Raw genomic sequence first — 22,655 nt, 5'->3', positions numbered from 1 at the left:
CCAGGCTAGGGGTCTAATCGGAGCTACAGCTGCTGGCCTACACCACAGCCACAGCAACGCCAGACCCAAGCCGTATCTTCGACCTACACCACAGCCCACGGCAACATCGGATCCTTAACCCACTGAGCAAGGCCAAGGTTGAATCTGCAACCTCATGATTCCTAGTTGGGTTCATTATCCATTGAGCCACAATGGGAACTCCCTAACATGGTCAATTTCATTGACCCCCATCAGCTTGGCATGGGGACACTCTGGACTTTCTCATTTCTTGGCACTCAGCTCTTCCACAGTCTCCCCCCTCACTCCTGCTTGTTTAGTTAATGCCTCACTGTGACTTCTGTTTCTTCCTTCTCTGCTGTTCCCAAACCTCCTGCTCTTGCACTAGAAACCATTCCTCTTCGATGGCATTTCCCTGTCACTCGCTTAACCAATTCTATAGTTTGGAGAGCTAATGCCTAGGAAGGGCTTAGGAATAGTACCACGCACATACTATAGGCTCAAAAATACTAGTCATTACCACCTTCCTTTAATTCCTATTATAGCTTTAAGATAGGATTAAAACGTAGCAGAGTAACTTGTGTCCTGTCTTGTGGCTCGTTAGGATATGAGCTTATATGGGGTAGGTACATAGTAGCTCTGGACATTTTTTCCATTTATGCCCCAAAGTGCTTATCATAATGAGTTTTCAAATATGTCAGACTTGGATTGTCCTCAGATTGCTATTGAAAGTACCTGTTGAGGGAGTTCCCATTGTGGCTTAGCGGAAACAAATCTGACTAGTATCCATAAGGACTCAGGTTCGATCCCTGGCCTCATTCAGTGGGTTAAGGATCTGGCATTGCCATGAGCTATGGTGTAGGTTGCAGACATGGCTCAGATCTGGTGTGGCTGTGCCTGTGCCTGTGGCCAGCAGCTACAGCTCTGGTTAGAACCCCCCTAGCCTGGGAACCTCCATATGCTGCAGGTGTGGCCCTAAAAAACAAAAAAAAGAAAGTACCTGTTGGGAGTTCCCTGGTGGTCTAGTGGTTATGATTCAGCACTTTCACTTTTGTGAGTTCAGTCCTCGGACTGGGAACTGAGATCTTACATCAAACTACTGCACAATGTAGCAAAAAAAGAAAGAAAAAAAAATCAATGTAAAGAGAAATTTGGTAGCAAAATTTTTTTTAACTTTTAAAAATTATAGTTGATTTACAGTATTGTGCCAATTTCTGCTGTACAGCAAAGTGACCCAGTCATATATATATATATATATATATATACACACTTTTTCTCATACTATTTTCCATTATGTTCTATCCCAAGAGATTGCACACAGTTCTCTTCACTGTACTATAGTACTTCATTGCTTATCCATTCTAAATGTAATAGTTTGTATCTACCAACACCAAGCCCTCTATCCATCCCACTCCCTCCCCCTCCCTCTTAAAAAATTAAGAAAAAAAAATCTCCTTGTCTGGCTTTCCAATCAGGCATCTGAAGAAAAGAAAGGATAACAGGAATGCAGTGTTTGATTTTAGATTTTTTTCAATCATGGCTCCATGTTTTAAGGATTCCTGAGTTTTGATGAAGAATTCTTATTTTTCACCTAAGTGCTGACATCGAGGTGGTTGAGGGAGGCGAGGTACCCTGGCATGTACTATATGATTGAAATGTCTAGAAAAATAGACCTCATTCTCTTCCCAGCTTATCTCAAACCCACTCACTTCTCTCCAACTCTTTGTGGCCCTCCTTGTACCAAGCCCAGGGTCTGCCTCTGCAGCTCTCCTAGGCCACTGCTTACACCTTGGACTTTATAATAGAATATATTCTTCCTTGTCTCGACTCTTCCTCTAATCCTTCTCAGCTTCCAGTAACACCCACCCCTGCTGCAGCCCTGGGAAACCCAGGCCAGGCACAGGGCCACCTCGCCAACACCTCTCATGTCCTTGTGTCACCTCCTCCAGCATCCAAAAGCATGTATCTATTTTATCTTTGTTCATTCATTTGTTAGTCATTCAGTAAACAGTAGAAGTTTGCTATGTACCAGGCACTATGCTGAGCCCTAAGGACAGAGGTGATCTTTCTGCCTGGCACATAGTGTTTTCAGTGCCAGATGATAGTATTTCTTTCTTTCTTTCTTTTTATTTATTTATTTATTTATTTATTTATTTATTTATTTATTTTGCTGTTGTTATTTTTTAGGGCCGCACTCAAGGCATATGGAGGTTCCCAGGCTAAGGGTCTAATCAGAGCTACAGCTGCCAGCCTATGCCACAGCCACAGCCACACAGGATCCAAGCCGGGTCTGCAACCTACACCACAGCTCACAGCTCACACCTTAACCCACTGAGCAAGGCCAGGGATTGGAACCGGCAACCTCATGGTTACTAGTCAGATTCGTTTCTCCTGTGCCACAATGGGAACTCCATTTTTTTTTTAGATGATATGATACAAAATGCAACAGGTTCATTCTCTTGTCTCTAAGAACTCAGAGTCCAGTGGGGAGAGACTTAAATAGTCAAACAAAGGTTTAAATAGTCAAACAAAGAGGATGCAGAAGTCCTCTGCGCCCCTGGGTGAGGTCAGGAGAAGTTTCATTAAGGAGGAAACTTTAAGCGGAGTTCTGAAAGATGTGTCCATTCATCAGATCCACATGGGATACAGGAGAATCTGGGAAATGAAAGCAGTAAAGCCAGACGTGGGGGATGTCAAAGGGAGTGATATCCCTCATATTAGAACAGAGGTTGAAGATGGGTTATGATGAAAGAAACAGCTTGAGAAGTTACCTGGAGAGGATCTTGAACTCCATGCTAAGGAGTTTAGGTTTTATCCAAGAAGGAAGTGACATAGTCGGATTTTATTTTGGTTTATTTATTCAGACGGCTTTAGAGCTATATTGGAAAAATATAAGAGGACAGGGAGGGAGTCTCGTTAAGGGGATATGACTGTCTAGGTGAGAGTGTGAAGATGGCAGCAGGAAGGTTGAATTCTAACCGTGTGTCCAGTGTCCCATCCAAGTACCTGATGCCTGGCTAGAGCTGGGACCTAAAGGGACAGTGGTGTGTTTGTAAATGATTACCAAGCAGCTCTGGGCAAGGTGGGGTGGGGAGAGGGGAGAGGTAGCTGTCATTTTACCTTTGCTGATGTCTGTGCTGTAAATACTCCCATCCTGGTTGGCTTGCCGCTACCAATGTGACATCATTAAATGCCGAGCTGGGAGTGGATGTTAACAGTCTCAACCACCTGTGAGCCACTGGGAGGGAGGGCCAGCATGCTAGTGGACTGGGGAGAATCAAGGTGACTCTGGTTTCTGCCTTGGGGAAACTGGTAAAAGATGAAGCCATTAACTTGGGGTGTACAGGAAGAGGACAACTGGGATGGGATGGGAAGGCAGAGATAAAGTGTTTAGATTACAGTACCTTTTTTTTTTTTTTTCTTTTTATTGGTCTTTTTAGGGCCGTACTTGCAGCCTGTGGAGGTTCCCAGGCTAGGGGTCAAATCAGCGTTGTAGCCACCGGCCTACACCACAGCCACAGCAACACAGGATCCGAGCCACGTCTGTGATCTACCCCACAACTCACGGCAATGCCAGATCCTTAACCCACTGAGTAAGGCCAGGGATCAAACCCATGTCCCTCATGGTTGCTAGTCAGATTTGTTTCTCCTGAGCCATGAAGGGAACTCCTAGATTACAGTACTTTAAACTTGGAGTACTAGGAAAGAATTTCTAGGAAGTGGTGGACAGTTAGGTCCAGCGCTTCAGGGAAAGGTCTAGGTTGGACAGATAAACGTGGGAGGCATCAATCTCGAGTTGTTAGTTAGGAATCCAAGATCATCCAAGGAAAAGTTTAGAGCGAGAACAGAAAGAGAGGATGGAAGGCTTAGAGCCTGCTTTGCCGCCAAAGCCCTCTCGGGAGTGGCAGGAGTCAAATGCCAGCAAGGCCAAGCGTAAACATCCAGCGCAGATGGCTTGGGGCAGAAACCTGGCGTGGCACCAAGACTTAGTGTCACGGCACAGATACAGCTGGAAAGAGGGCAGGACACGAGCAGGCAAAGAACAGAGGCAAGTGCTGTAAACAGCCTTGGGCACTAAAGCTGGCCTTGACCAGGTAGGGCAGGCTGGCACAGAGGCCAGAAGGAGGACCTCCAGAAGAAACATCTTTTCATTTTCTGGAAAAGCCAAAAGATGTGGCATTTCTCACATCCAGCATAGTGCGAGAGGTGGGGGCGTGGGTTGTCACCCTCTCATTGCCCCTCGGCCCCTCCTGTAGGGATGCCAGAGGTGCATGGCTACTCTCTGCAGAGTGGATGATGGAGCCGTGTGTCCAGTGTGGTGGTTCTGGGGCATCTCCAGATGCAGGAGGAAGCAGTCACCCCAAACCAGACCAGATGCTTGCTTAAGAACCATGCCTGATGAGACCACCGTCCAGGCACTGCCCTGAAGGAACTCGCAGGAGTCGCAAGAGAGGACGTGGCCCAAGCTCTGGGACCTGGCAGCCTCGCAGAGCCTGTCTAAGCTCACTCCCCAGACACGCCTGCTAGCTGAACTGCTCAATACCTGGCATGAGCAGTCGCTAAACAGGTCTGGGAACAGAGCTGGAACCATGGGGCCTATCTTCCAACAGAGGGGTGTGCAGCCAAGGGGAGCCACTGGGCTGCTTGTTTGCCTCGCCCAGCCATGGGCAGGTCCTTCACTAAGCCCACTCTTGTGCTGTGCACTTTATATAAAAGCACCAACCTGCCACATTCCTCTGATCAAGGTGCTGAGGCTCAGAGAGATTAAATGACTTGTCCAAATGGCAGTGCTAAGATTCAAACTCAGATTCATCTGGCTTACAAGTGCCTTCTCTACCTTTGCTTCTTTGATCACCTGCTTCTTTGGGCCCCAGGCTAGCTTAACTGACCTGCTTGCGTTATCTGCTACAGCTGGCCAGCCTTGTCCTCCTTCTCAGATCCTTCAAATGCATTCACTCACCTCCCCACTCTCACTGCCCTCTTCAGATTTGGTGTACCCAGGGCCAAGCTGTACTAGATTCCGTGCCAGATGGTGGAGACCCAACAGTTTAGACGTGCCCTTGTTTTTTGTGTTTTTGTCTTTTGTCTTTTTAGGGCCACACCTGAGGCATATGGAGGATCCCAGGTTAGGGGTTGAATCATGGCTAAAGCCGCCACAGCCACAGCAATGCCAGATCCAAGCCGTATCTTTGACCTACACTACAGCTCATGGCAATGCCAGATCCTTATTCCCCTGAGCCAGGCCAGGGATTGAACCTGCATCCTCATGGATGCTAGTCAGATTCGTTTCCACTGAGCCACAATGGGAACTCCATAGACACCCCCTTGTTGATGGAAACATTTAACCATTTAAGTCATGCCTCCCCAAACCAGAGCTTTGTAAAATAATTTACATGCATTCACAAAGTTCGCTCAGACTTGCATTCTTTGCTGCTAAAGTGTTAGTTGCGAAATTCACCCCCATCTATGGATGTATGTTGTTATTTATGTTTTAGTTTTCAAATGTTTTAAAAGAGGAAACAAGATCCATTTGTTAACTTGTGTCAGCCTTGGAAGACTATGGTGGAAAAGTCTTCACTATTGAGATACTTGTGTTTTCTTTCTTTCTTTTCCTATAGAAATGAAACCAGAGGTGAAGACAAAACTTGGTGAGCAGGGTCCTCAGATCCTCGGGGTCCAGAGGGTCTATATCCAGACCAGGGAAGAGAAGCGCATTAACCTGACTGTTGGTAGCAGAGCCTATTTGCTGCCCAACACATCTGTGATTATCAAATGCCCAGTGCGACGATTCCAGAAATCTCTGATCCAGTGGGAGAAGGATGGCCGTTGTCTGCAGAACTCCAAACGCCTGGGCATCACCAAGTCAGGCTCACTGAAAATCCACAGCCTCACAGCCCCCGACATCGGCACGTATCAGTGCATTGCAGGCTCTGCCAAAGAGACCGTTGTTCTCAAGCTCATTGGCACCGACAACCGGCTCATTGCACCCCCAGCCCTCAGGGGGCACCTGATGGAATATCCTGGGATGGACCACAATGAAGCCAATAATTTGGGAGCCACGTGGCATAAAATGAGGCAGATGTGGAGTACCAAAAACGAGCTGTATCTGGACGATGGCCAGATTAATAACCAGCCTCTCTTGAGGGCCCTCTTGGGCCACTGCAGCAATTCCGCAGGAAACGCCAACTCCTGGGAGTTTAAAAATAAGCAGTTTGAGGCGGCAGTTAAACAAGGAGCCTACAGCATGGATACCGCCCAGTTTGATGAAATGATAAGAAACATGAGTCAGCTCATAGAAACCGGAGAGGTCAGCGATGACCTTGCGTCGCAGGTGATATATCACCTGGTGGCCGAGTTAGCTAAGGCGCAGGCGCCGGCACATGCGCCCTGGAGGGGCATCCCGGAAGAAGCCCCTCCGGCGGCTCACCTAAGGGGGGAGACCGGAAGTGTGCCCCAAAGCTCGAATGTCAAAGACTCAGGCAAGCTGACGTTCAAGCCGAAGGGACCTGTCCTCTTGAGGCAAAGCCAGCCCACCTCGATTTCCTTTAATAAAACAGTGAACGCAAGGATTGGAGACACTGTTTACATTACAAGAAGGACCGAGGTCATCAATATACTGTGTGAGCTCGATACCCCCAGTGAGGCCACGTATATGTGGACCAAAGATGGAGCATCGCTGCAGCCCTCAGCAAAGTAAGTCAGATGCAAATGCGGCGTGCCCTTGGTAATACCTTCTTAATGGTTCTTCCAGTTTTCTGGAAAATATTTTCAAATTCCTTCTCCTAGGAATGTGTTTTCCACAGGATTCTTTAGGAAAGAAACTCAAAAATGTTAGAGTATGTTTTTCACATATGCATTGGAATTCTGAAAATAAAACCGGACTGCCCCATCACTGTTGTGTAGGTGGGATGCAAGACTAGAGAGGGTAAGACTGAGTTTAAACACGATAGACGCTCTCTTTGCAGGGCACTTGGCATTTAAATATAAAATCAATATAAAGCCATTGAAAACATAAGCCTGGAGTTCTGGCTGTGGTGCAGTGGGATTGGTGGTGTCTCTGAAGCACCAAGACACAGGTTCCATCCCCTGCCTGGCACAGTGGGTTAAAGGATCTGGCAGAGGTCACAACTGTGCCTCGGATCTGATCCTCAGCCCGGGAACTCCATATGCTGTGGGGAAGCCAAAAATAAAATTAAAAGAAAAAGAAAAAAGAAAGAAAAAGTAAGCCTACTTGCAGTGATCTTACATTACGTAGGAATTGCAAATCAGGATTTACTGCGCCCTTCCCCATCTAGGCGACATGGTGTCTCATTTGAACTCCCACCAACCCTGCCCTGTGGCAGGGCAGGGGTTAATGCTTCTCTGATGAGGTCATTGAGAAGCAGAATCTCATGACTAATTCATGGCCAGTCAGAATCAGGGACCATGTCTCCTGAATCCTGCCAGCGATGTTGGAAGATCAGGCAAATAATAGCTTTGGTAGAAAGCTTGAGTACATAAGGGAATTTTCCATATCATGCAGTTTTTTATGTCATAAAATCCAAACATAAGATGGTAAGGATCAAAGTGTGTTGAGATGTTCAAAACACAATATTGAGTCACATTATTTTGGGGGGATATCTATGTATGTCAGTGCAGAAATGGCACACTTCATTCATTTTACATAAAGGAACAGGGAATAACAGAAATATTAATTCACTTTTGTGTTCATTACTGTCTCCAAATCTTGCTGTTTGTACGCATAGGACTATAGATGTTTTGCTTTCTTTCAATTTGCATTTAAGAGCTCAAGCTGCGCCTCATCTGTTTCTAGGGATTGTTAAGAGGCACGAACAAAACAGCAGTCTGTTAAATGGTTTTGCCAACCATAAAGTACTTTAAATGCAGGTTTTATTTTTACCATGTCTTTTTTGCATCACCTAATATATGAAACATTGAAAGCAATCTAGATAAAATCCAATTTTTAGAATGAGGCATTAGGCTATGTCTTAGAATGGAAAGATAGAAGAAATCTAATTTTTAAATGTTGGGGCCTGGAACTCTGAAGACAAGAATGTCATGAAGTTTTGGGGCGTTCCCATCGTGGTGCAGCAGAAACGAATCTGACTCGTATCTATGAGGATGCAGGTTTGATCCCTGGCCTGACTCAGTGGGTTGGGGATCCTGCATTGCTGTGACTGCGGTGTAGGCCAGCAGATGTAGCTCCAATTCAACCTCTAGCCTGGGAACTTCCATAGGTTGCAGGTGTGGCCCTTAAAAAAACAAAAGGAAAAAAAAAGAAAAAAAAAAAGAATGTAGTGAAGTGGTACTCTTGAAGTGGAATATTTCAGATCAACTAAGTTAACAGGTCTCAAATCTTTTGGTGTTAAGACCCTTTTAAACTTAAAAAAGTAACAAGAAGCCAAAAGAACTTTTGTTTATGTGTGTTATATCTAGAGATGTTTATTTACCCCATTAGAAAATAAAACCATGAAACATTTAAGATATCTACTTATTAGTCCATTTAGAGATAACAATAATAAGCCCTATTTTTAGCAACATGGATGGACCTAGAAACTATCATGCTAAGTGAAGTCAGTCAGACAATGAGACACCAACATCAAATGCTATCACTGACATGTGGAATCTGAAAAAAGGACGCAATGACCTTCTTTGCAGAACAGATACTGATTCACAGACTTTGAAAAACTTATGGTTTCCAAAGGAGACAGTTTGGGGGGTGGGGGGATGCGCTGGGGGTATGGGATGGAAATCCTATAAAATTGGATTGTGATGATCATGGCACAACTACAAATGTAATAAATTCATTGAGTAATGAAAAAAAAACCCAATAATAAGCCCAATTCATGTTCACATAAATGACAATTTTTGAAAAGCAGTATTTAAAAAAATAATCAATAATGGCATTGTTTTACATTTTTGCAAATCTCTTTAATGTCTGGCTTAATAAAATACAGCTGGATTCTCCTAAATGCTTCTACTTTCAATCTGTTTTGATGTATTGTTTTGATTGAAGCTTGTAGAGAAAATTTGGCTTTAAACAAATATGTTAGTTGGGGGGAGAGGAATTTCTGCATAGCCTTTTCAGGTACTCGTGGCTCTTCTTTAATACTACACTAAAACTGGGCAAGGGGTAGTTTGTCAAAGGTTAGTTGGAATGTGAGATCTAAAACCATTTTTAATGAGATTTTGGTACTCTGTTACAATGAAATCTATTGGGGTTTTATTTTATTTTATTTTTTTAAGGGCCCCACCCATGGCATATGAAGTTCCGAGGCTAGGGGTCAAATCAGAGCTGTAGCTGCTGGCCTACATCACAGCCACAGCAACACCAGATCCGAGCCTCATCTGCAACCTACACCACATGGCAATGCTGGATACTTAACTGACTGAGCCAGGCCGGGGATTGAACCCGTATCCTCATGCATACTAGTTGGGTTCATTACTGCTGACCCACAGTGGGAACTCCTGAAATCCATTGGTGTATCTTGCACTTTGAACAAATCTTTTAACTACCCAAGTTTGTATAACATCATATATTGGCCACCTGGAAAATATTGGCTCACTGAATTGTATGTGTCTTCCGAAATGTTGACATGGTTCATTATATAACATAAAATATACATCTGTTCTTTAATATTACTACCCAGCTTTTCAGAAAAGGCTTGGAGTTTTGGGACTCAGTCAAACTCACAATGAAGATTACTGATTTTCCAAAATTTTAATTTTCACTGGAAACCTCAAATTTTATCATCAGCCACAAATATTGTCAGTTGTTTTTCTTGAATCGGCCAACTCATTTTTGTTCATTTAAAAAATTATCTTCCAAATAACCCAAGCCTGAATAATCATGGTTTGTCTGTTAGTCATTCTTTCAAGTAAAAAATGGTATTCCATAAAAAAAAAAGAAAGCAGCGAGTTTGACTAGCAATTCAATCAATCACACCAACATACTTCGGCATGCAGCGGAAGTGTTTGTGCGTACTTCTGTCTTGTCGACCAGAATGTTAAAAACATATATCAAGGGTTGAGATTTAGTAAAATTAATAAGTTCTGCTGCTTCAGTACAGACATTCCTGGAGTTCCTACTGTGGCACAGTGGATTGATGATCTGGCTTGTCTCTGTGGAGGCACCGGTTCGATGGTTCGATCCCTGGCCTGGATACATTCCCTGGCCTGGGAACTTCCGTATGCCACGCGGGTAGCCAAAAAAGAAGGGAAAAAAAAGACATTCTTAAGGAAAACTGGCAATTTTGTTTTTACTGCAAATGTGTGGTAGCAAGAATGCAGTGACTGCTGGTAAACTTTGATGGCACTGCCTTGGTTTCTATTCAAGTGCCAACATTTTTACCCGCTACGGCTTTTACTATCAGTGCAAAGATCTACCCAGTGAAAAAGGCAAATAATGGCTTAGCATTTATTATATGAGAGTTTGGGATGGACATGCTGTAAAATTTGGTTGTGATGATTGTTGTACACCTATAAATGTAATAAAATTCATTAAGTAATAAAAAATAAATACCAAAATTTTTAAAAAGTAGTTTTGATCTCATGAACCCCTGAGGTGCATGGGCCACCCTTGGAAGACCACTCAACAATTTCACTTTCTAAATTTTAAGGAAACAGAGGCTGAGTTGACCAGTTGACCTCTTGCCAAAAAATATTACAGAGGGGTAGAAGAGCATGGTCAGTTTAAGTCAATGTTTATTGCACTGAGTTGATTTTAGATAGTTTGACTTATTTAAATGGAATTAACATTAGTTTCTGAACCTGAGACTCCCAGAGATCATGCAAAAAGGTTTTGACATGATACAACCTACTTAAGTGTGTTTCTGCATATGTTAAGGACCAACCGTTTGATATTGAAGCAATCCTATGTGACTACTAAAAGTTTTTATTTTTAATCTTTTTTTTTTTCCTTGGCTTTTTTAGGGCTGCACCCATGGCATATGGAAGCTCTCATGTTAGGAGTCAAATCAGAGCTATAGCTGCTGTCCCTTCACCACAGCCACAGCAACCCAGATCCAAGCCGGATCTGTTACCTACACCACAGCTCATGGCAACGCCAGATCCTTAACCCACTGAGCAAGGCCAGGGATTGAACCTATGTCCTCATGGATCCTAGTCAGATCCATTTCCACTGCACCATGACAGGAACTCCTTGTTTTTTAATCTTTTAGGAGAATTTTTTAAAGATTTATTTTTGTTTCCTTTTTTTTCCCTCAAACTTACCTAGTTCAGTTTTTTTTCAACTTATGTTTAATTTCCTTTATGGAACAAAGGTTCTCACCTTTAGGTATATTTTTCTGAATCTCATAAATCTTTTCAGTTGAAGTCATTCAGAAATGGAATTATGTTTCTGAGGGCCTCTCTCCCATAAGAGGAAACTGTAGGCGTGGAGTACGTTTAGATGCCAGCTGAGTAAGAAATCTCAGCCAGAAGGGAAGGCTGTGGGTGGATTCACTGGGGATGATGTCTATGGAAAGATCAGCTTTGTCAGTTCTTCAAGTTAAGAATGAGGTTGTGCAATATATGTATGACTTGGTCACTGTGCTGTACAGCAGAAATTGACATCGCATTGTAAATCAACTATAATTTTAAAAAAAAGAATTGGTCAACAACCTCACAATTCCCCCTTCTCCCTCAAAATAAAATATAATGATCAAGACCAAAAAAAGAAGAAGGTTGTGCAGCAGAAGCCAAGATAATATCCTTAAAGGCCCGGGATGCTGGGTGGCTCTACCTGGCTGTGATGTTCGTGGGTGCTCGGCTGTTTCTCATCTCAGCGATTTCTCGTGGTGATGTTAAATGGAGGCTAAAAAACCAAAGGAATCATTTGAGAATTGCTAAATCATACAAACAGAAATATGAAATAATTTAAGAAAACATTTTAGTGGATAAATATTTTTTAAGTAGAGTGGTTGGTTATGGTTTGGTTCTTGATTCCTTAATGGGGATGTTTTTGATAGAATATCTTATTTTGAAATGCTTTTATTAGAGTTGATTTACAATGTTGTGTCAATTTCTGCTGTACAGCAAAGTGACCCAAATAATGTCTATGTATATAAATAATGTGTATATGAACTGTGTATGTGTGTGTATACATATGTACACACACACACACACACACAAATATATATATATATATATGTATGTAAAACTGGGCCACTTAATAGGGATTTGACTGTGAAAGTCTAGCCCTGCTAATAGCTACGTCTACCATATTCCTGTTTTTGTTCTAGACAGTTCAGCTATTTTAATTTCTGCCCATCTTTGTATATTTCATTTGTGGGCTGCAGGGGAGCTTGCATCCTTCCTAATACATTTACTTTCAACCTTATTCTATTCTGATCATTCATCCATTTAGCCATCAAATGTTTTTGAAAACTTACTATATAATAAAGGCACTGTGCTAAGCATTGAAAATGCACAGCTGTGAATAAGATTTGGTGCCTGCTCTTGAAAAGATCACAATCTAGCAAGAACAAAAAGATATTTCATCAAATAAATATATGAACCAGAGCAGAAGGAGCCCAGAGAGGGCAGAGATAACTTTAAGAGTATTGGGGAAAGCTTTACAGGGGAAATTACATTTGCTCCAGGACTCAGTGGGTAAGTCGGAGTTTGCCAGAAGTGGGGAAGGGCATTCCAAATAAAGTGCACAACATATGCAGAAGCTCAGGGTGATGAAAGATCATGGAATGTCCTGGAAACTGTTAGAGGTTCCTTATGGCTGGAGCCCAGGGAGAGCAAGCAATGTGAAATGATAGGAAATGAAGTGGCCCAGTTCATGAAGAAACAGTATTTAGTGGTCAGAACAGTCTGTATTCTTTGTGTCTCTAAAGTGGGAAGGGGCAGGAAAAAAATAGTATGTGGACCACTGGTCCCAACCATCTCGAAGCAGCATCAAATCATTAAGAAAAAAAAATTAAAGCAGAACAAGGACTCTTTTCCATTCCCTGAATAATTGTCTCACCTGTGAGGATACACCTGACCAACTCAGATTCTCAGAGTGGTGTTTATATGCAGGTGTTTGTGAATATCAGTAATCGGGAAGCCATAAGGAGCTCTTACAGTGTAGCCCTGATTCTTCACAGGTCCACTCTTGTCCAGTGTGAAAATCTGAACTGAAAAAAATCCACGTCTGCAGTTTTTTAGGAAGGTTTGGGACAGAAAATGAGGGCTTAACATCCAGCAAGATCTGTCTGCTTCTTTGTCTTCTTAAAAACATGGTAGATAAAGTACTGCGTCTATCCCAAAAAGTCTATTCGCGTGCGAGGTGAGGTGGGAAGGCTGAATCTTAAAGCACAGTCCAGGTCTACCATTTCAATGAGGTTCAGCCAAGAAAAAAAGACTTGTCCATTCTCCAGTCTCTGTAGTTTTCTGCATTGAGGCAGAGATTATCTTCTGGGCTCCTTGCCAGCCCAAAGTCAGTAATTGTGCCTTCTTCATTCTCTGCGACTTGCTGTGGTTCTAGAGCCATTAATGTGTTACATGAACATGTCCTTTCTCACTGTTCTACAGAGTCATTTTGGATGGAATGGGGAAAATACAGATACAGAAACCTACAAAGAAAGACCAAGGTGTATATGGATGTTCTGTAGCTAATCATCTCGGTTCGGATGTGGAAAGTTCGTCTGTTCTGTATGCAGGTAATGCATGTTGTTGAAACCCGGAATGCCTGGTGTTTGGTTTTTGCTTTTACTATTAAACTCTGGAACAGCAGTTTTCACTCTTCAGCCTGCAGAAAAATCAGCTTGGAGTGCGGGAGACAGGGGTTAAACACAGATCTTTAGACCCCATTCCCAGAGGTTCTGGCACAGCAGGTTTGGGATGAAGTCTGACAATGTGTTTTTTTTTTTGTTTTTTGTTGTTTGTGGGGGTTTTTTTGTTTTTGTTTTTTGTCTTTTTGCCATTTCTTGGGCTGCTCCCATGGCATATGGAGGTTCCCAGGCTAGGGGTTGAATCAGAGCTGCAGCCACAGGCCTATATCACAGCCATAGCAACGCGGGATCCAAGCCACATCTGCAACCTACACTACAGTTCACCGGATCCTTAACCCACCGAGCAAGGTAAGGGATTGAACCTGTAACCTCATGGTTCCTAGTTGGATTCATTAACCACTGCACCATGACGGAAACTCCCAATGTGCCTTTTTAACATGTTCCCATGTAATGCCGATGCTGCTGGCCCTAGAACCACTCTTTGAAAACAGCTGCTCTAGAGCTCACTTTCTAAGAATTAGGAATGAATGAGACAGGGTTTAATGGGAAACATTGATAGTATGGATTTTTCATTTTTAAAGTGCCACCAGCCAACAAAAGAGAGTAATCGTCCTTTAACAGTGGCTACCTCCCAATGGCATACCTACTGATCCTTAGGAACACTTTTGGGAAGTTGTCCCTGTAAATTAATGTACCAGGAGGTAGACAAAGTCATTTTAATATTAAAGTTTGTTTTTATTATGATGCAGTATTTTGTTTTAATCTTTTTAGGACCACACCCGCAGCATATGGAGCTTCCCAGGTGAGCGGTCGAATTGGAGCTGTAGCCACTGGCCTATGCCACAGCCACAACAATGCCCAATCCAAGCCACATCTGCAACCTACACCACAGCTCTTGGCAACACCGGATCCTTAACCCACTGAGCGAGGTCACGGACCGAACCTGAATCCTTGTGGATCCTAGTCATATTCATTTCCAATGAGCCATGACAGGAACTCCTGAAAGAGTGTTTTTAGGTGGAAAAGTTGTAAGCAATGCTTCCTTGTGGCAAGCTCATGTTCTGGGATTAAAAATGTGGTTTTTGGAGTTCTCGTTGTGGCACAGTGGAAACGAATCCAACTAGGAACCATGAGGATACGGGTTCGATCCCTGGCCTTGCTCAGTGGGTGAAGGATCCAGCATTGCCATGAGCTATGGTGGGGGTCACAGACGCGGCTCGGATCTGATGTTGCTGTGGCTGTGGTGTAGGCTGGCAGCTACAGCTCTGATTAGACCCCCAGCCTGGGAACCACGGGTACGGCCCTAAAATGACAAAAGACAAAAAAAAAAAAAGTAGTTTCTGGTATATGTGGCTCAAACAAAGATGAGGAGGGGAACACATCAGGGGTTACAATCCAGCATTTAGACAACTAAGCATTGAGCTTTGTAGCTGCTGCATCACATCTATAAATTGAGGAGATTGGACCAGTTGATTTTAAAGCTACCTTGAATCTGTATGGCTTGATGCTAAGTGCCTCTCTTGGCTGCATTCCCAAGGTGGGGTCTTCAGACCTAGATTTTCTCTGTCTTGGTCCTCCTCGGTTGTTCTTTCTTTTGAGCATTGGCTCCTTTCTAGAAAACATCAGTTCTAAGGTTCTGGAAGTCCTGGGAAGAATAGAAGTCTCTCTCGCAGCTCTCAAGTCCCCTGTTAAGGCCATCCCAGAACAGTCCAGATCCATAGGGCAGCTGGTGCAAGGTCCTCAGGGGCCAGAGGACATGTGACAACTACAGCCTTCTCCTAGCCCAAAAGTTCCTATCTTTTCAATTTTCAGGATAGCGTTTCAATGCCCCCAGCACTCCAGAGAAGAATGGACCATTTGGTCACCCAAACATGGCGGTTCCCAAATCCTCTTCTCCAGAATACACGGTTGCCAAGCGGCTAGATGTTGCTATTGTTTCATGGACTGAGCACAGGTGATAGAACAGCTTAGGGAAATGTGGTCACCCCCTCCAGGAGCTCACATGCTAATAGTGGAGGAGGGAAACCAACCATGGCAATAGTTCCGTGGTAGAGGAATAGCACCTTCCCTGACCCACCCCTGGCCAACCAGGGCCTTTCTCTGACTCAGCACCCATCACCCTGATTGGTAATGTCAGTTGATGAGAGTGAGGATGGCTGTTTGGTAATGCAGTGTTCCCACTGTCCAGCTCAGGCACAAAGCATATTTCCTGAGTGAGTTCATGAACGAATCTGGTAAAAATACATGGTTCTTAAAAATCCAGGAAAATAACTATTGAGTGAGTTCCTAATTCTTTGTGATCTTGTTTTATTAATTTTTTTTTTTGCATGCAAGTTTGATGTAGGTTTCTTTCCAATTTTCTTTCCCCCCCAAAAAAAGAGTCAAGTGATCTCTACCCCTGGTGTGTTTTGGTCCTGCTGTAACTCATCCAAGGCTGCACACAGAGATGTTCTTCCTGCCCTGCCAGGGCTCCTTCTCATGACCTTTGGCATCCCTTCCTTTCCCAATTGTCAAGGAGGACTTTTCATTTTGGTTATAAAACCAAGGTATCCTCCTCGTCTGCGTATGCTTCTTGCAGAGCATCTTCGTAAATCTGTCTTTGAATGTGTCCATCCATCCCCTGAGCACCTCAGGGCTATGAATGTGCTGGTCCCTGTGGGTTACCATGAGGGATACAGAGAGAGCAGGCTTCTGCCCCTGCTCTCACAGGGCTCAGCAATGTTTACCGAATGCAGCACAGCTGGCCAAGTGCAAAAGCCTGAACCTAACATAGTTTCTTGCTTCCTTTGACTTAAGAGGCACCTGTCATCTTATCTATTGAAAGAAACATCACCAGACCAGAGCACAGCCATCTCTCCGTCGTGATTGGAGGCATTGTGGAGGCACCCCTGCGAGCAAACGTGACAATCCAATGTCCTGTAAAAGGTGAGTGTGGTCATTACCGGTGGGAGGGCACGAGGCCAGCCCAGGGTGGCCAGGAGTCACCAGCTGGCATCTTGGTGATGTGGACAGCCCTCTAGGCTTAAAACTCTGATTTTCCAGCACCCTGAGAGAGGGTCTATCTCTCAAGGGTACATGTCCACCAACCAGCTCAGGAGGCCAGTGTGTAAAACGCAGTCCATTCATTCCCGTGAGGGCTCTGAGGACCATGCACAGGACCCACCCTGTCCACTGGCCTGTTCACACTGGCAAGACCAATACACTCTGTTCCTGTGAGCAGATCCGCACAAAAGGCCAACTTCTCACAGGCGGTTGCTTGATGAGTGTGGAGTCAGAGCAAGGGGATTTGTTGGAAAGCAGTGACTGTGCCCGCCAGCTTGACAAAGGCCGTGCTAGGGAAGGCCAGGTCGGAGAGTGGGAATGTCAAGATCCCCTACCTAAACTCTCTATCCTGGACCGCCCTTGGGTGAGCATCACCAGTCTATGCCTCTGTGGCTCCTTCTGCCTTGTTTACAATAGCAGATAAACCTTCTTTCTAAATGGCTCATCCTTTAAGAGAAATAACATTTGCAATCCAACCTTGTCTTAAGCTAGGGCTCTTCTGCCTCTTTAAGCCACAGATTCTTGAGTCTTATCCTGGGTCCATGCATCCCCAAACTGAGATCAGTAATGATACATCACACACACATACAGCTTATGGGGGACAGGGGGCCTCTGTGGATAGCTTTGATCAGTTTTTCAGAGAGACCTATAAACTCTTCAACATGAAGATCTTACTATTTTAAGGTAAATTTGCACATGCCTGTCATTTGCTGTGCACTGATTTCATTCTCTGGAGAACTACATGTGCCTGGTTTGCAAGTTCTAATGGAGTACCTATATTGGCAGCCAATTAAGATGAATCTCGTTGCGGCCAGAGAGCCCCCGGTACCAGGAGGACCCATAATTGCTGTTCTCGGTACCATGGTGAAGGTGCATGTAACGCGGGATCCTAGGACACAGCTCTCTGGCTCTCGGGCTCTCCCTCCCCTGGAATGGTCAGTTACTTGCCAGTTTCCAGGGCTGCACCCCTTGGCTCCCCAAACAGTGGAAATTTGCTAACCCCCAAGGTATTATTTTTCGCCCCTTGGAAGTCCCTGCAGTGTTTGGCCTATGCCGATTTTTGGAAAAAAAAAAAAAAAAAAAAAATCCCTCCAGCCTCCCAACTGACTCCACCCACAAATATGTGAGTTTTCTGGCAAAACACACCTACCATTACAGAACGGCCAGCGTTCTCTGGCCATAGCAAGGAGAAAAGCAGAACGGAACTCCGCAGTTGCCAAACCGCAAATGTCTAGAGTTTCTACAGCCCTACACCTGCAGAGGATTCTGCAAAACAGATCTGACTTCTATTAAGAGAAACCTCAACTTTTAACATTATTTCTAAATTTCTTACTTCCCCACAAGAGTTTACAATCCGGCTCTCAGCGGGATGAGCCATCGAAAGGATTGTGGTATATTATTTGCTATTGTTAAGTCAGGGAGTGGGTTGAGTGGAAACTGATTTTTGCGAGTGGAGCCTCCAGCTAAGACCATTAAACTTGTCTGGGTTTCTCCTCTGGCCTGGCCCAGTCTGCACGTGGGCCGTCTCTGACCACTCCCTGACTCTGCAGACCCTTCTCCACTGAGCCCTGTTCCCTGGGGCCTTGTGCTGAGAACCTCCATCCATCTGCCTCCTCCCTCCCCCGCTCTCAGCTCTTCCTAGGACCAGGCTTGGTCTTTCGTTCCCTGGCAGTCATCCCCTGTGGACTGTACCCCAGGAACTCATCAGAAGTCCTTTCCTGTTCAAAGCAAACACCTCCTTTTGAGTTATGTGCCATTTGAAATAAAGCCTTGCAGCCAATGAAGTGTGTTTTCTTATGGGCAGAAACCATAGTTAACTTAGCTTTTGATGAAGCTTCATTTTTTTTGGTCTTTTTAGGGCTTCCCTGGGCAGATGGAAGTTCCCAGGCTAGGGGTCGAATTAGAGCTTCAGCTGCCGGCCTACACCACAGCCACAGCAATGCCAGATCCTGCTGTATCTGCGACCCTTCACCACAGCTCACGGCAACGCTGGATCCTTAACCCACTGATTGAGGCCAGGGATCGAACCTTCGTTCTCATGGATCCTAGTCGGGTTCATCACCACTGAGCCACAACGGAACTCCCAAGATTCATCTTTTTAAAGCCGTGGTGAAGTTGATCAAGGGTTGAGAGGCTTGGTTGTGTCTCCAGCTAGTATATGACCATTACTGAGTTACATGTGCAGGCTACTCTCATCTCTGAAACAGGAGGCACACCCTGCGAATGGAAAAAGCCACCTTGGTTATCATCTAATCCAGTCCCTCATTCGGTAGACGAGGATGTTGTAACGTTTACAAACATGAATAGTGCTTTATGCAATTACATTTTCATAGTGCAAATTAAGATTATTTCTGTCAGTCAGTGGCATGTATAAATTTTTCTTTCATTTTCAGTTGCCCTCAAAATGTTTTCTACTCAGGAGAGTGAGCTTATGTGTTCATACGTTTTGATCGGATTCACAGTTAGAGCCAAATATGTTTTATTTAACCTACGTGGTATAGATATGAATAGGGACTTCCCTAGTCGCTCTTAGATGGTATTTCTAATAAAGATGTCAAATTATAGAACCTGAAAATCTGGGTTTCTAAGGGTTAAAAGTTCTAAGTTGTGAGGCTTGTTTGTCTTATTCTTTTTAAAAAGTTTCTTCTAAAAATGGGAGGGGGGAAGGAATTGTAAGCCAACTATACTCCAATAAAATTAAAATTTAAAAAAGGAAAATAAGTGATTTTCCTTAAAAAAAAATAAATAAATAAATAAATAGGGGGTGGGGGTTTGTGGAATAGTTTAAACTGCTCCTTCTCTGCCCCCTGCTGGTAAGAGAGGAAAGCTCATCTGAGGAAAATGACCAGTAAACATCAGTAGCTGCATATTTTATTTTTTCTTGTGTTAATGCTTAGTAAGAACATTACTTATCCTGTCATTTTCTGTTACGTGTGTATTCGGTTGCTTGTTTTTCTTATTCCTTAAGCTCGTCAGAGGTGCAGCTGACCCAAGTCTCTGCTCTGAAGTGTTCTTATGTGTTGGACTCCTCTTTAGTCTCTAAGAAATCTTCTTGCCACAGATTGGAATGAGGTTGAGCCAGAAAGATGGTGAACCCCAAATGGATGGCACTGCCAATACTACCAGTGGCCCAGCTCTAAAAGTGTAGAACTTGTCTTAAACACAGAATGTGCTGACGACTACTCCTTAGAGCAAAGTAAAATTCTCTGGGAGAGTTGAAGATTCCTCAGAGTTAAAAATGAGCGAACAAACAAAAATGTCTGATAATGCTAGTTACAGAACATAGGTACATACCTGCCTCAGGGGGAAAGGTTCTACCACTACGGGCTTCACCTGGCCTCCTACCAGGGAGCTGGCATACATAGGATTTACAAAGGACACATTAGCAATGAACACAGAGGAAAATAAATTTAAAAATATATATTAGCAAACTGAAATGTATATAACTAAGAAGGGTTTTTCCCTGGAATGCAAAGTTTTTTAACAGTTAAAAAATACCTCCTTTTGGAGTTCCCATCGTGACCCAGCAGTAAAGGACCCAACTAGTAGCCATGAGACCACAGGTTTGATCCCTGGCCTTGCTCAGTGGGTTAAGGAACTGGCATTGCTCTGAGCTGTGCTGTAGGTTGCAGATGAGGCTCAGATCTCATGTTTCTGTGGCTGTGGTGTTGGCCAGCAGCTGCAGCTCGGATTCAGCCCCTAGCCTGGGAACTTCCATATGTCATGGGTGTGGCCCCAAAAAGACAAAAAAGAAAAAAGAAAAAAAATACTTTAAGAAGGCTGTCATGGGTTGGCTCTTCTGAAAGCAGACACTAAGATGCAGTGTGGTGTAAGGGGTCCCTGTGGAAGGGAGGGAGCAAGCAGGATGGGACAAAGGGCAAAGGAGGTCTGTGGTACAAGCCCACAAAGCCTTGCCATGTCCAGGGGAGCTCGAAGCATGCATGGCTCATCAGGCTTACCTAACGGTGACCTCCAGTGGCCAGGCCTTCAGGCAGCTGCCTCCATCAGTCACTAGAAGGGGCCCTCTCCAAGCAGGGCATGCTCTCTGGAGAGCTGAGGCAAACTGTTAGGGAGATGACAGCTGAAAACAGGCAGCAGCTGGGATACCAAGGCCTTCCTTGAAGGGCCATCTGGACGGGGCATCTCCAGTCTACCCTAGAGATCTAAGGAGATAACAGTGATCATCTTACACATGTTGAACAAGCATTTGATAAGTCCCAGTACGGACTATTAAACAATGTTGAAACCTCTTGGCACACCAGTAATAGAAGGGATCATCCTTATCCTGGCTTTTTTTAAACTTAAGTACCTATCAAAAAAAAAAAAAAAAAAAAAAAACCCATAGCAAACATCTTGCTCACTTGAATGGTGAGACTATAAAACTTTCCTATTAAAGTCAGAGGTGGGAGTTCCTGCTGTGGTGACATCTTGGGAGCTCTGAGAGGCAGGTTGCGTGCCTTGCCAGGCACTGTGGGTTAGGGATCTGGCATTGCCGTAGCTGCACCTTAGGTCATGACTGTGGCCCAGATCTGATCCCTGGCCCAGGAGTCCCATATGCAGCCAAAAAAATAAAAATAAAAAAGGTCAGCCAAGGGAAAAAAAAAAAAAAGATCAGACAGTATAATTAATTATCTACATTGAAAATCCAAGAAAATGTCAAAGTTTCAGATCTCTAAATTCAGAGTGATTCCAATTATTTAAGAAAAGAGCCTTACAGGATTGCTAGAATTTATCACATTGATCCTGTGATTTATATGAAAGAGCAACTGACCAAGAATAGCTCCAGCATTTTTGAAGAATAACAAGGTAGTTCAGATTTGCTCTATCAGGTATAAAGAGTTATTATAAAGCTAGAATAATTCCAACAGTGTGGTATTGGCAGATACATAGACAAATAAATGGAATATATAGCCCACAGCAGATTCAAGCATATATGAAAAAAAGTGTTTAATAGCAGCACATCAAAAATCAATAAAGGACGGACTATTAAACAATGGTAAAAAGATAATTTGTTTTGACAAATATATATAACAACTCTACCAAAATAAATTCTAACAAATACCTAAAATCTGAAAAGCTTTTATAATAAAAGAGATAGCTTTATGATTTGGGGATGGGGAGCGTCCAAGAAGTACAAAGTATAACATGAAAGATGTAATAGATAGTGATGATGGTTACACAACTCTGAAGAAACTAGAACTACTGAACTGTATACCTTAAAAGGGTGAATTTTATGATATGTGGGTTATATTTCAATAAGCTATTATTACAAAGTGATAAAAATTTTTTATGTTAAAATTTAAAAGTTCTGACCCTGTAAGACACTATCAACAAATTTAAAGGTCAAGCCACAATTATTGGCAAAAATATTTGTTATACACTATCCAGAATATATAAATAGTTTCTATGAATCAATGTAAGTAACAACCCCAAGTAAAAATAGCAAAGGATATGAACAAGTAGTTCTCAGAAAGTGAAATCCTAATAAGTGTATGAAAATGTTCTCATTCTAACTAGTAATCAAGAAATTAAAATAGAAGTAAGTTTCCACTTCATACCTATTAGACTAGCAAAACTTAGAGTTTACCTTGCCAACTATCGAGGACTGGCAAGAATATAGAAAAATAAGATCTCATGCACTGCTAGTCAGTGTGTATTTTGGAAGAACTACAATAGAGAACAGTTTAGTAAAATGTGAACAGTTCAAAAATGCTCAAAACCAGGAATTCTCCTTGTAGATGTAGCCATTGTAGCAAGGCACAAAGGATTACTAGAATGTACACTGCGGTTTTGTTTGTAATACTGTGTGTGTGAGAGAGAGAGAGAGATTAGAAGAGAAACATAAGGAGTTCCCATCATGCCTCAGCGGAAATGATTCTGACTAGCATCCAT

The 22,655-nt window shown here is 43.4% G+C and overlaps 1 protein-coding gene across 2 annotated transcripts in view; it reads left to right on the top strand.

Annotated features, from left to right (window-relative positions):
* ADAMTSL3 (ADAMTS like 3) overlaps nucleotides 1–22,655 on the top strand; it is a 357,638-nt gene that overhangs the window by 283,806 nt on the left and 51,177 nt on the right. For both annotated transcript variants that reach the window (XM_021098873.2, XM_021098874.2), the window contains exons 21-23: nucleotides 5,616–6,690; nucleotides 13,522–13,649; nucleotides 16,518–16,646. In XM_021098873.2, coding sequence (XP_020954532.1) covers nucleotides 5,616–6,690; nucleotides 13,522–13,649; nucleotides 16,518–16,646 — 1,332 coding nt within the window. The remainder of the gene's footprint in view (nucleotides 1–5,615; nucleotides 6,691–13,521; nucleotides 13,650–16,517; nucleotides 16,647–22,655) is intronic.

This window comes from Sus scrofa, chromosome 7, assembly GCF_054392235.1.
Source record: "Sus scrofa isolate SSC_HxYL_T2T_F1_AM1 chromosome 7, Sscrofa_HxYL_maternal_Yorkshire_Landrace_v2.0, whole genome shotgun sequence".
NCBI lineage: Eukaryota > Metazoa > Chordata > Mammalia > Artiodactyla > Suidae > Sus > Sus scrofa.
This window is presented reverse-complemented; position numbering and strand designations above follow the sequence as displayed.